This window comes from Eptatretus burgeri, chromosome 10 (assembly GCF_056783735.1).
Source record: "Eptatretus burgeri isolate ZD-2024b chromosome 10, Ebu_testis_v1, whole genome shotgun sequence".
In the NCBI taxonomy this organism is placed as follows: domain Eukaryota; kingdom Metazoa; phylum Chordata; class Myxini; order Myxiniformes; family Myxinidae; genus Eptatretus; species Eptatretus burgeri.
In genome coordinates, this window is record NC_140970.1 from 81,544,992 (window position 1) to 81,559,690 (window position 14,699).

Genomic DNA, 14,699 nt, shown 5'->3' on the forward strand with positions numbered 1-14,699 from the left:
GTGTATATGTGTGCATATGTCTGTATATGTGTGTGTGTGTATATGTGTGTATATGTGTGTATATGTGTGTTTATGTGTGTGTGTGTTTATGTGTGTGTGTATGTGTGTATATGTGTGTATATGTGTGTATATGTGTGTATATGTGTATGTCAGGATGTGTGTGGTGGGATGCGTGTGTGTGTGTGTGTGTGTTTTGACCAAATTTAACATAGAGCCATGGGTGGGTTACTTTAATTTGGGCTTCCAAATAGCCATCAGCACAGTGGGATAAAGTTGTCCAATTTAACCAGGAGTTGATTTTATACCTTGAATGTGCATTATGCCCATGTTATCCATCCCTGTCTCTGAGCATGTGTTTGTCCACCCCTAGATATCATGTAATACATGCATTTCATTCTGGAATTTATGTATTGTTTAATTAATACACATATTGCATTTAAAAACTCATCACTTGCACACAGCTTTGGGTTTATGGAAGTGAACAGTGTCCACAAAGTTTTACATTTAAAACACAGCTTATCCATAAAGTCCTTGAACAACTTTAGGCTTTTAAAACTTTTGATGTACAGTCGAGTCATCACACATAATAGAAACAAACTATAAATGGTACACGAGAGCATAATTCATGAAGTTTTTACTCGAAGCAGTTCAAATTTCTAGCCTTTTAAACATAACTGCCATTTTTTGTAATACATCGTTCAATCCGATTTTCCATCTCGTTGAAAACATTCTCCAGTTGCTGCCGAGAAATTTCATGTTTTGCATTTATGATTGTAGTCCTAAGTTCATCCAAGGAATGTGGTTTTGACGAGTAAACAACGGTTTTACAGAGCCCAATAAAATGCAATCCAATGGGGACAGGTCAGGCGACTAAGGTCGCCAAGTAATTTGTCCACGTCCACCGATCCACTTGTCTGGGAAGACATCATTCAAGAACTGCCGCACATTCGAAGCTTAGCGGCAGGGAGCCTCGTCTTGCTGGTACAAGGTGATATGTGCCAGATTTAATCATTGTAGTTCAGGAACCAAATGCGGTAATTGTGGTGATTGACTTTACCACTGATTTAGAAGTTGAATCATTTGAAAATATAATCTCATCAAGAAACCTATGGCAGTTGTGGATTTAACAGGAGCAACAACATTAATAACAATAAAAACATTCACAAAACTTGATGAATTATGCTTTCATGCATCATTTATAGCTTATTTCTATCATGTGTACATCAAAAGTTATACAAGTTCAAAGTTGCAGAGGGACTTTGTGAACACCCTGCACATATGCAAGATTATAGAAAGAAATATTTAATGGGGGGAAGGGGTCACACTCAGAAGCTTGTTTTGTCAAAGGGGTTGGTCACCTAGACAAATACCCGAGCAAGGATTTCCATTGTTACTCGAAAATGCTGTCTTGTTTTTCTCCAGGAAAGGCCACATTTGATATCTACGAGTAGTACAGGTTACCATCGCTATTTTACCGCACCCTTCTGGTGCACACCCACCAGTCATAAAAGTGAAAAAACAGTCTTCGTGGAAGAAGGGAAAAGAAAATAGTTAACCAACATTAAAAATTATAATTGGCTCAGTCAAGAAAGTTGAAACATGTTTTTAACCTCACCAAACAACTCAACCGATACAGCAATGGCAATTTATGATGATTCATGGGGAAAGTTGCGAAGAAAGAGGAAAGGGTGGAGGTAATAAAACTTGCAATGCAAGCCGACAATTCTTTGTCCTAAAATGCAGTTATTCCTGTCCTTGGCACAGATTATATGAACAAATGGCAATCAAAAATGATGACACCAGAAAGAGAAGGTTAGTAAGAACGTTAGCTCGGGGCGAGGAGTTAAACACCACATTCCTATATGCTAAGCAATGGATGCACGAAGAAGAAATCAAAGCCGAGTACAAAGTAGCAGCAAAATTAGCTGCTTGCCTTTGGTCACAAAGGAGCCCAGGAAAAAGAATTGCCAAGGTAAATGTCAACTTAAAGCAGCATTCAAAAGTTATATGTGCACAGCAGTCCTTCCAAAACCTATTTATTACAAACTCATGCCCGTATTACCTTGAGCTCGCGTGACACTGTGGGAACGTTCAACAATAAAGCCACTCTCACACAAATCTTTTGCTTGGCAAAATTCCACCCAGAGTTTATCAGAGTAAAAATATTTTTGAAATCTTCGTACAAAGCAGCGGAGATGCCCTTTTTATGGAGGAATAAATGGATGAACCCCCGCCCCCTCCTCCCCTAACCAAGATGTTTTTTTGCAAATCAAATGTGTAGAACTATGTGTGCTCATGCACAAAAATCTCAACAAGGTATTAAAAATGGTTACAAAGTTGCATTAATCAACTTTGAAGGCACAAGCATCAGCAAGCAGCACAGCACAACTTTGCCATATATCAGCAATCGGAAAAATACATGCTTTAATAACGGTTACCCTCAATCTTTGAGGCAAACTACAGATGCTAATGAAGTTAAAGTAATGTTATAGGAAGGGAAGGTACAGCAAAGGATGCACGAATGTGATTTGAAAAGAGCGTGATGATGGGCAGAGGTAGAAGATATGTTGAAAAATTCTGGAGAAAATAGAAATATCACCAATTATGCACATGGAGGAGAAAATAAAAGGTGGAAGAGAGTAATGGCTCCACAGGGACAAAAAATTACAAGTATGAAAAGATTGTGACCCCACCATTATCCAAGTGGTTGCCATCCGGGCCGGTGATCTGCTCTGTAAGCTCAGACAATGGGTCTTCAGGTGTTCTTGCGGGCCGCAGCGTCAATGAGAGACGTCGGCGGAGTCGTTTCATCCGGTCCATGGTCAGCCGCTGATCAAGTGATGGGGGAGAGAGTTGAATTGAGTAACAACATTCTATATAATAAAGCTTCTATTCCTTATTCAAATAAGAAATTAAAATGAACAACCATTATGTTGCGCTAGCTTACAACTTAAATTTCTTCCATTATTACCAAACTTACTGTTTATGCCTCCAATTCACGACACTCCAAAAGCCTTAGTGAGCTCAGCTAAAGTATGCAGCTGGTTCGTTATCAAACGCAATGTGCTTTTGAAGAACACTGTATTGTAAAATGTGCCGCATAATGTAAATTACGTATCACAATCTCCTTCACACCTTCATGGTGCAGCACCTTTCATTAACACCAGGTTACTATTAATAGAGTAAAACATGCATGCAGAGACAGGCAGTTGATAACTTCAGTTCATCATTAATTATTATTATTATTATTTTTACTATTATTCCAGGAATAAATACTGAATGATTTAAGCAATCTAGTGATGCCAGAAAATGCAAAAAAATTGTCTTGGGTCATTAAGTTCTGAGAATATTCTGCTATTCGTCCATTTCAAGTGGTTGGCAGCATTTATTGAAGGTAACTAAACTGAAGAAAACAAAATGGAATGGAATTACTACTTCAAAACAAAAATAATTGTACACGAAGTCTATGCTGGTGGAAGAGATAGAACACAACAAAGAAAACAGAGTGAAAAACACAAACAGCGGAGTAGAGGGACACAGCGAAGGGACCAATGCTAAACTTTACATACTTATTTGAACAAAATAAATGTATATACCATTAAGCAGCAATTTTAAGCAACTTGTTAACCTTTTCTCTAACTTATGTGATGGACAGCCAAATCTTGCATCTATGCACCCCTGCATGGCTGTTGGAGTGGGTGGGGTAATGGTTTGAGCATCCGCTCTGAGTCTGGGATGTTGGTGGTTCAAACCCTGCCAGTGACACGAACGACTTTAAAAATGGAATGTGATAGTTCATTACTTGATGTTCAGCATTTAAAATGATAGAGCATGGACAAACAACGCTGGGAAGGCAATGGCAAGCTCCCCAGTATTATCCTTGATGAGAAGCTGCATTGGCAGCACCAACGTTCGGCAGAGTATGGTACAGGTTTGTTTGATTGGCTGTGAAATGTCATGTGCTATTTGATGGCTGGATAGCCCCCCCCCACCCCGTTTCCTGCCCACCCCCGTTTCCTGCCAACCCCCACCCAACCACTCCCATCCCATGAGGGGGTGGCGGAATGGCCGAGAGTAGGCATGGGTAGACTGGGACAAATGCGTCCCGCGAAGTGCTGTCGTGTCGTCACCCCATAGGGCGATTTGAAAAAAAATCTATACAATGCAGATCGCGCCTCACTCTCACCACATGGTGATCATAACCAAATTGTGCACTCAGTGTCTCACAACCACCTCATGCTGTGAATCTAGCAGCATCGCCCATTCAGTCAACACTAGCCTGCAATAGTTAAGAAGCTGCGTGATCTGACCATGGTGACCTCGAATAAGTTTTTTTTGTACACAGTCAAGGCTCGTGGAAGAGCTAGAAAACAGAACAGATCAGGAAACAACATAACAAAAGAAACAGCAGAAGGAGAAGGGGGAGGGGTGCCAACAGCAGGACAATGGGAAAGAAAAATAGACGGAGACAGACAAACAAGGATGTGGGTAACAATCATGGATAGGGGAGAACACAAGGAGTGGACGAAATGGATACAGAGGCAAAATTTGGGGACGGGGGATGATGTAAGATGGTGGTGAACAGCTGTCCTGAAGACATGGAGGGAGGAATGAGATTGAAGAGAATGTAGAATTTGATTACACAGGTGGGGAAAAAAAAGAGGAACAAATGAGTGGAGAGCAGTGTTTCTGGATTTGGGGAGTTTCATGAGAAGGGGGTTGCTGGTGGATCACATGCGCCCTGCAGATACCTGGGAGCGGTGGGGGGGGGGGGCAAAGCACAGAAAGGACAGAGTGTGCAAGACCAGAAAGGAGGCAGAATGAGACAGAGAGACTACCGACCTGTCAGTGATCACAGATTCATCGGCCCAGAGACTCAGCTTCATCACGGGAGATTCCAATGATCTTGAAGGTCTTGGTTTCCCTGGCATCAAGCTAAGTAAGGTGAGAGGCAGGGGCACAAGCCCAGAGGGGAAAGCAGTATTCCACCAAGCTGCAGATGAAAGCTTTGTAGGTTGAGTTTGGAGTTCAGATGTGCCAAGGAAGGCATTTGTACAACGGAGGATGCCCAGTCAGCGACTGGCTCTGGAGGCCAACTTTGAAATGCGGTTTGCCCAAGAAAGATCATAGCTGATAGTGAGACCCAAGAGTTTGAGTGACTGAACTTCTTTGAGAAAACAGACGGGAGGGTTTGCCGTGCGGTCTTTTTGGAAAGAGAGAGTGAGAATGTGAGATTTGTCAGGATCGAAAGACATATTCCAAGTGTTTAACCAGTTTGTGATTTTTCTCAAGGTCTGAGGAGAGGGAGGAGGCTGCTGCCTGTCTAACTGAAGGATGAGGAATGTCATGGCAGATGGTGGAGTCATCAGCAAAGAGATAAAGAGGATTTTCTAGATAGTCAGAGAGATCATTGATGAAGGATGGGGCCTAGAACACTGCCTTGGGGTACTCCAGTGTTGACAGGGAGAGGAGATGAAAGGATTTCATTGAGAGCAACACGTTGGCTATGAAAGTTGAGGAAGTCAGCAATCCAAGAGTGGAGTTTGCCTTGAATGCCATAGACAAACAGCTTGGAGAGAAAGGCAGGATGGCAGACTGTCTGGAGAAAGCTCGAGATATGACCAGAGAGATGGCTCTGATCTCTTGTCTGACATTTAGGACCTCCATCCATTGTTGGGAAAGCAAAGCAGCATATCCAGGGTAGAATGACCTGGTCTGAATCCAAATTGATGATTGGAAATCAAGCCATTGGAGAAGAGGAGGGATTTGATATCAGAAGTGATGATGGATTCCATGACCTTGCTGATGATTGGAAGCAAGCTAATAGGTCTGCAGTTAAGGGGATCCATTTTTGCAACTTTTTATGTGATGTTGCCTGATGCAGTGATGTTGGCTGACTTCCAAGCAGATGGAAGATGACCAAGAGTAAACGACAGAGTGAAAAGGGGAGAGAGAGGAAGTGCAAGAGTTACAGAACGGGTTTTTATGGACACATGAGCTGATGCCATCTGGTCTCCAGTTGCAGGATCAGAATAGAAGGTTGCCAGAAGCTTCTCCGCCTTCAAAGGTTTCTCCACCTCCACCTTCAAAGACAGAAATCAGGAGCAGTTGCATATAACTGGGAAGGATGGGTAAAGGAGAGAGAGACAGAGACAGAGCGAGACAGAGCGAGAGAGGTTGGGACACAAGATTTGGAAGCAAACACAGAATTGAGGCATTTAGCCTCTCCCAAGGGGAGTCAACTGTGGTGCAACAGCGAGGTGTTGATCGTAACAAGTACATAATCGGATCAACCGAATGGGGCAGAGGAAGAGCGAGATACATTTGCAGGGAAGTTGGTAATCGACAAATCCAGAATGCAGCATTTGCCATTAACTGAAATCCAGGTGGGAAGGTTTACAGATCGAGTCAGTTGAATGGAGTCACATAAGTTCTTTGCAGAATGCAGATGTGCCATGGCTGGTGAGAGAGGGATCAACACCCGGCCAATTTGCACGGTGACAATTGAAATAAACTCAATTAGAGATGGACTTCATGAACTTGGAAGTCTCTGCTTCCATATTATGCATATTCTGTCATGGATTTGAATATTCTGTCGCATATAAGTCACCATTCCCAACAAGAACTGTAGCTCATTTTTCCATTGGCTTTCTGAAGCACCAAGTTCAACGTTGCACTTTTGGTTGCAATGGGTCAAAATTTTCTAGCTGGAGTGGCAACCCATTCACGATTGTAACCCAAGCAAAGTAACTGCTTCAACAGAAACAATGCTCTGTATTGAGCACAGTACATTATGATGATGATAATGATAATGATATTCCATGCTAAATTTCTGAAACCAGCCAGGATATCATTCTATGGACTGTGGACAAGGTGCAAATTGAAGATAATGATTTTTCCTATCCATTGAGACATCTTTAAATAGATGGGTTAAATTGGGACGCAGAGCTCTAAAACGGAAAGTTAGAAGAGAGAAGATGAGAAACCTCTTCGATATTTCCTTTTATATTAACCAGCCTCCAACACATTACCTTTGAGATCCAAAATGACAGTAAAAGTGACAGAATGAGGATTATCACATGTATACAGAAATTGGTGGATTTGAAACATGTTTTCTCTTTGCAGTAATCAGGAATCGATGAAGGGTTTTTTTTGCACTCCCAATTCCTGAATAGATATCAAGCATGCTCATACAAACGTAAAATGCAAATTGAGACTGATCGATTGATGTCTCTTAGACACCATATTAATTTATGTTCGCATGTGGGAGATACTTCAGACTGTGAAACTCCATTTGACTTGACTATGGAAGCTGCAGTACAAATACAAATGTGCTTCTTCAGAGGGTGATGGTGGATGGTGCCGAGTCCATGAACAAAACTCATGTATCTACTCAACATACAGTACATGGGTTAAAAACAATATCTTACATTAAGCACAAATTAAACAATCAAAAGAAATGTTCTCATGAAGGGAGGAACAACAGGCATGTCACAACAATTCAATTTCAAAAAGATCCCACAACCAAGTAAAACAAATTTTAAGAATATGCTATCTGCATTTATTATCTTGTCACACCATTCTTTGTCCCTGCGTTTAACACAATCCTGTGACTTGTGTTACTGCTGCAAATTAATTATTGTCCCATTACAACAGACCCAAGAAATCTTGATGGACACAGGAACTAAGAGAGCTTGGAAAAGCTTCTGCTGTCTCGATCCTTGTAAAGTCACTCGTATCCTTCTAGTTTATCTGTGTTGTTAAAAATATACGTTCACAACCGCAGCTCTATTCTTTCAATTAACCTGTCTAATCATATCGTGGTTATCAAATGCATGAATCTAATAAAATTGTTTTTTGGGAATTTGTGGCTGGTGACTGTACATAATTAATAAGTAAATATACAGTACGTGAGTCAAACCTCTCTCACATCATCCTCCCTCTGTCCATCCCTCATTCTACCCTCCTCTCCACCTCACCCTCTTCAGCAGGGTTCCTTGGCAAACTTCCCTTGGAAAAACAAATGAAAATACCCATATTTTTTTTATTTATTGGAATCAATTTGTTCTCGTTGGTAGCCAGGGCCGGATTTACTTGCTTGTGGGCCCTCGGCCAAACCTTATCAATGCCCCCCCCCGCCCCCAAAATATATATATCGTCATATTGTAATGTAAAAAAAAAAGAATTACAACATAATGTAACACATCAATAATTTTTAATCAAATTAGTTCCATATCAAGTACATCAAAGTACATCAAAGTAAATCAAGTCAAAAATACAATCAAAATACAATGAAACTGAAGCATAATAAATTTTGCAAGCACAACTATGTGAAGTTCAAAATGACATTTTCCTGCTTTTTTCTATGGCAAATTTGTCAATGATACTGTTTGTGTCAAGGGATTGTAGGAGGTCAGATTAGAGGTCAGATTAGATAATAAATCAGGTTAGCATAAAGTAATAATAAATTAGTTCAAGTCTAGCATAAGAGATAACAATATCACAAAATAAGAACACAAAAACACACTTAATATAACAATGAAGTCCACTAAATACAACACGTAATGTACATAATCTACAGATAGATAGATAGATAGATGGAGGGAAACGGGCATTTAAAAATGTATTGTTATATTTTTCGTTACCTTATTTTATTTTATTCATTTTACTCTAGGGTCTACTGGCTTAATCCTTGGCCGATCAGAGAACCCACAAGTCCCCGGTGGGCCCCCAGTTACTGGTGAGACCGAGGCCAATGGCCTATTTGAAAATTTTTCCCTGTTGGTAGCAATCTCCTTGAGCAGGTATCAGAAGGTGGGATGGAGCCAGTCCAGTTACGAAAGTATCACCTTCGCTTTATTACGATCATATTTCAAGGATCAGGTTGTGATGTTTTCATGTTTTAGCACTGGAGCATGTTTTGTTCTCATAGCTTTGTTCCAAGGACTGTTTTAAGGGTCATCACTGAATCATGGAAACCCTGCAATTGTACTTTGTTTGTTATAATATTTCACACAATAGTTTTCAAATATATATATATATATATATATATATATATATATATATATATATATATATATATATATATCTTCTTCTTCTTCTTTCGGCTGCTCCCGTTAGGGGTCGCCACAGCGGATCATCCGTATGATCCGCATGGTGATTTGGCACGTTTTACGCCGGATGCCCTTCCTGACGCAACCCTGGTCACCTCTTACGACACAGGGATATCGTACACCTATTTTTAACCGGGGTATACACCGGCCCAGTACACTGGTACTCATTTCGCCGACCTCGGAAGGATGACAGGCTGAGTCAACCCCCTGGTGTATTAATTCAGTGGCCCAACGGGGCTTGAACTCAGGACCTTTTGGATCCCAAGCCGCTGCCCTAACCAGTGCGCCAACACCAGGCTTCATATATATATATATATATATATATATATATATATATATATATATATATATATATATATATATATATATATATATATATATATATATATATATATATTTTTTTTTTTTTTTTTAAGTTTTTGAAAAAAAGTTCTGCTTTGTCACTCTAGTTGCTATGACTATCAATGGCACAATGTTGGAAACACCTAAACTTACAGATTCTCTTCACTTGATTTTTCAGATCTTGGTACTTGATAATTTTTCTAAACTCCATGTTGTTTTTAAGGCCAAAGTCACCATCATGGGTATCGATACCTCAATTAGCAATGCCATCCTTGCCTTTTTCCTATCTTAGTAATATGTCCGGTTGCAACGTCTCGCTTCATTATATTCATATTCAATGGAATAGTGAGGTTAAATGTGAACATCATGTCCTCGTTTTTTATTATTGCTCTTGGTATGGTTCTTCTGGGACTGAGATATTGAATGTTTTGCAAACAAGCGAGGTGACTACTCTGCACAGGCTGTTGCGCCATTGTGCATTAAAACATACAGATGTCTCAAGAGTTAGTTATTCCGTTAAGTACATGTGAGAGAGGTCCCTTCCTTTTGTCTCGTGGGAGAATCAAAGGTGTGCGTTGCGGTCCTTTTAGGTAGGTTATTACATCTAACGACCATCCAACAAACCATCTAATGAACCCTCCAACGATCATCCAACAGACCATACAACAACCAACCATGGTACCTTCCAGCGCTTGCAACCCTCACCTCGCTGGCCACAGCATACGGGGCAAAAACATCCAGTCCGCTGTTCCTTTGCGCTTCTACAAACGTTCCTTTTCAACGTTGGATCTTACCCTTGATGAGTCCACACGTGTGGAGGGAGGGGGGGCGGCCTCCCGGTTTGGCCGAGGCCCCGCCCAGAAAGGGCGGATCCCATGAAGACCCTGTCCAGTCGGGGCGGACGGTGACGTCTATTTCACCGAGCCCCCCACCCCGTTTGGGGAGGTCCATAAAAGTACGACGCGATCCTCAGAGTGTAAGTTTTTGGGGGGAGTTGAGTTGGTTGGTGTGCGTCGTGCAGTTTGAGCTGGAGTCTGGGGCGTTCGAGTGGAGTTCTGCATTTGGCTAGCATTCCTTGGAATTTTCCTGGGTCCCGTCTGCGACCCTGATCTCTGCCCTGGGACTCCGACTGCTCCGCTCGGGTTCCTGAACGGGCAAGAGCCCCACGCGTGTGACTGTGGGCCGAGCCGCACGACCATTAGCAGGTGCCGCACCGTGGAGCACCCCTCCCTTCAAGGTGCAGGTACCCAAGCGAACTGCGACCCCAGCTCGTCTCTCCCTCTCTGGCTGCGGGGGTCTTTTAATAAATCATCCGAGTGTGCGTCTGAGTGTGTGGGCTCATCTTGTAAGTAGAAACTGTACAAGTGTTTTTGAACATTGTAAATTCACACCAGTATATTCCGCGATAAGTCTTGCTCTGTGTCTTCTTTATTGTAAATAAATGACTATAGAAATGTTCCAGTTCGTTTCCATCCTCTCTTTCATTGGTCCAGCATGGTTCGGATCTGAGTTTTAGCAGGGTTTTTATACCCGATAATCCATTCATTCTAGCCGGTACGACCTTGGCAGATCCGCTCGCTGCATCCAAACCGGAAAGGTAGTTGGCAATTGGTAGTCAGTAGAGTGGTCCGGTTCGGGCAAGGCGTACTGAGGGCGTGGTTCCCCGGTAGACGACACCGCGTAGTTAATTAGGTAAATTGGTTGTAGACAAGAAGACCCTACGCTACACGGTGGAGGTAATGGCGTCCACGGTCAGTTAAGCGACCCGCCGCCTCACGGAATTATCCGAGAGGGACAGCCTACAATTCCGGAGGGTCTGGTGGGAGACGACGTGACCTTCCCCAACTAGTGGTCATTCTCGCCACCGGACCTCCAGCCCGCAACAGTATATTGTCATTCTGAGATAATTTTTCCAAATATCAAGAGGTGATGGTGCTCTGTAGTTCAATAATAATAATCTACATGTCTGTTAAACTCCATCATATCACTTTCAGGTGTTGGTGTTTTGTCATTCATCTTGGGCATTTATTATGAATCGGGATAGTACAGAAGTACTCTCTCGGGATGGCACAGGAAAAAAATGGCCACCACATCAAATGTGTACAAAATGATATGCTGAAAAGCTACATTTAAGTGAAGTCATAAGCCTTTAAAAGCCAAGCTTTCATAATTAAAACGAGTGATAAAGATACAAAATACATCCTTAAAATATGAAATCGGGAGATCGCAAAATCGGCAAATTGTACTTTAAAAAATTTCTTCTCCTATCATCCAGCCACTATAATAATGGCTGAAGCGATTAAAATGATTCTAATTGGAGAAACAGCATTGTCTCTTGGACAATGCACTCACACCATAGCGAAAAGAAGAAAAAAACATAGATAAAACAAAAACAATACAACCACAATACACAACAAGCTGTTGAACACCATTGACACATGCACAGACTGAGAAATTCTCTGCTGTAAAAACCTCTCTGCCGGAACAACAACAAAAAAAACAACCCTCTGCCGTAAAGGGGAACCCGTCTGCCGCAAAAGGGAACCCCTCTGCCGCAAAAAGGGAACCCCTCTGCCGCAAAAAGGGAACCCCTCTGCCGCAAAAAGGGAACCCCTCTGCCGCAAAAAGGGAACCCCTCTGCCGCAAAAAGGGAACCCCTCTGCCGCAAAAAGGGAACCCCTCTGCCGCAAAAAGGGAACCCCTCTGCCGCAAAAAGGGAACCCCTCTGCCGCAAAGGGAACCCCTCTGCCGCAAAGGCAACCCCTCTGCCGCAAAAAGGGAACCCCTCTGCCGCAAAAAGGGAACCCCTCTGCCGCAAAAAGGGAACCCCTCTGCCGCAAAAAGGGAACCCCTCTGCCGTAAAAAGGGAACCCGTCTGCCGCAAAAAGGGAACCCCTCTGCCGCAAAAAGGGAACCCCTCTGCCGCAAAAAGGGAACCCCTCTGCCGCAAAAAGGGAACCCCTCTGCCGCAAAAAGGGAACCCCTCTGCCGCAAAAAGGGAACCCCTCTGCCGCAAAAAGGGAACCCCTCTGCCGCAAAGGGAACCCCTCTGCCGCAAAGGGAACCCCTCTGCCGCAAAAAGGGAACCCCTCTGCCGCAAAAAGGGAACCCCTCTGCCGCAAAAAGGGAACCCCTCTGCCGCAAAAAGGGAACCCCTCTGCCGCAAAAAGGGAACCCCTCTGCCGGAAAAAGGGAACCCCTCTGCCGTAAAAAGGGAACCCCTCTGCCGTAAAAAGGGAACCCCTCTGCCGCAACCCCCCCCGCCAACATGGCTGCCACACCACATGACATGATATCATCATCATTACGAATTAAACATTCTACAGAGTAGTCGCATATATGATGAAAATTGTGTCAATCCGACAAGCAGTTCCCGAGAAAAGGGAATGACAAAATGCAGACAAGCATGATCGTAGGCACGTATGGGACTGATCGCTGAACCCCACTTTTCATTCCGCAAACGCGGGCTAAAAACCACAAAACGTGAAGCAACAGTCACCGGACAGGTGTTTTTCATGCCAATGTCCCACAAGCATTACCACCACCACGGCAGGCAGACCAGGCAGAGGACGACGGGTTATAAAGAAAAACAACAAAATGCAAAGCAAGTCACTGGTTAAGTTTTTTGTGCCAATTGACCACAAGCACCACCATCACTTCAGCAGGCAGAGGAGGAAGAGGCAGATGATCCACTGCCCTCCTCCTCTACCTCCCTGTGACTCCACCTCATTCCATATCCTCAAGACATCTCTCCAACCATCACCGGTTTGTGTTAAACTATTGTACATGCTTTTTATACCTTCATCTTACTTTATTCATCGTTAAAAATATTGTGAAGCTTCTGGGAACAGGCCCCACGGGTGAGCACACAACCAAGCACGTCAGTTATTCCCAAGTCAGTTTTCTCATTAATGTGTGTGCTTAGCCCCATCCATAGTTTATGGGAGACGGAAAACATGCATTGTGTGGGCCAAAAACACTGCCATACGTCGTAGTACGCTGGCTTTCATCGTTGTACTTTGCGGTTGTCCTCAAATTTTTGCATGCTTGAAATTTTACGACTTATGCCAGTGTATGACTCTCACGTTCCGCTACGCTGGCCATAAGTTGTAGGCACGTTATGCGATCGTTGACACACGTTACTTGTAAGTTAATCATAAGTCGAAACACGTCGAGGTAATGTTTAGTGTACCCGAAACTTATTTCTAACCTATGAGTAACGTGTTGTAGGCATGTTACGCAATCGTTGACACACGTCCACACACGTTACTTGACAGTTACTCATAAGTTGAAACGCGTCAAGGTAATGGTTAGCGTCAGTGTTCCAGACTCCCTGGTTTTTGTTTTTTTTTTCTTCAGTATGACGGTGATGTTGACACTTCAATTTCTAGTGCGGTTATGATTTAAATCGTTGAGTGGCAGGTTGTTAATTATATTATATTATAACCGCACTAGAAATCGAAGTGTCAACATCACCATCATACCGAAGAAAAAAAAAACAAAAACCAGGGAGTCTGGAACACTGACGCTAACCATTACCTCGACATGTTTCAACTTATGAGTAACTTACAAGTAACTTTTGTCGACGTGTGCCAACGATCGCATATCGTGCGTACAACTTATTCCCATCGCATGCGGAACGTGTGAGGCATACGGCAAGTACGTCATAAAATTTTTAACACGTTTAAAATTTCAAGACGTACTCCACTTACTAGGACGTATGATAGCGTACTTTAGCGTTCTATTCACATATACCAAACTTACCCACACCGTATTCGACGTGCGCCAGCGTTTTCGACGCATTTTTCAGAGGTCGGCATACGCTGGCAAGATCACCAAGGTGTGAATGCGATGTTGACACTTCCATTTCTCAGGCGGTTATGATTTGAATCGTGCGGCAGCCTTTTAATAGGCTACGCCACGTGATCGTCGGTGATACGTGCAGCACGCTATGCATAAGTTAGACTATCGTTGGGCATAGGTTGTGAATGCCGACAACAGGCTAAGCATTCGTTGGTATAAGTTATCTATAAGACAACGAAACGTTCTGTGTACGTTACTAATATGTTATGCATCCGACCAACTCGTTATGAATACGTCTGAATCTTTAAAAAAACACATCAAAAGTTCAGCGAAGCCAGCGTTTTACATACATTTTGATACGTTGCCATTGCTGGCGAAAACGTCAAGGTGTGACTGGGCCTTTAGCCAAAACATTACGACTACCTGCCTAATATGCTGATG

At 42.8% G+C, this 14,699-nt stretch overlaps 1 protein-coding gene across 4 annotated transcripts in view; it reads right to left on the bottom strand.

Moving 5' to 3' along the window:
• Window positions 1–14,699, bottom strand: part of LOC147018970 (cyclin-dependent kinase 17-like) — a 184,362-nt gene that overhangs the window by 147,946 nt on the left and 21,717 nt on the right. For all 4 annotated transcript variants that reach the window (XM_085899102.1, XM_085899101.1, XM_085899100.1 and 1 more), the window contains exon 2: window positions 2,694–2,829. In XM_085899102.1, the coding sequence (XP_085755228.1) occupies window positions 2,694–2,820 (127 nt within the window). In that variant the 5' untranslated portion in view covers window positions 2,821–2,829. The remainder of the gene's footprint in view (window positions 1–2,693; window positions 2,830–14,699) is intronic.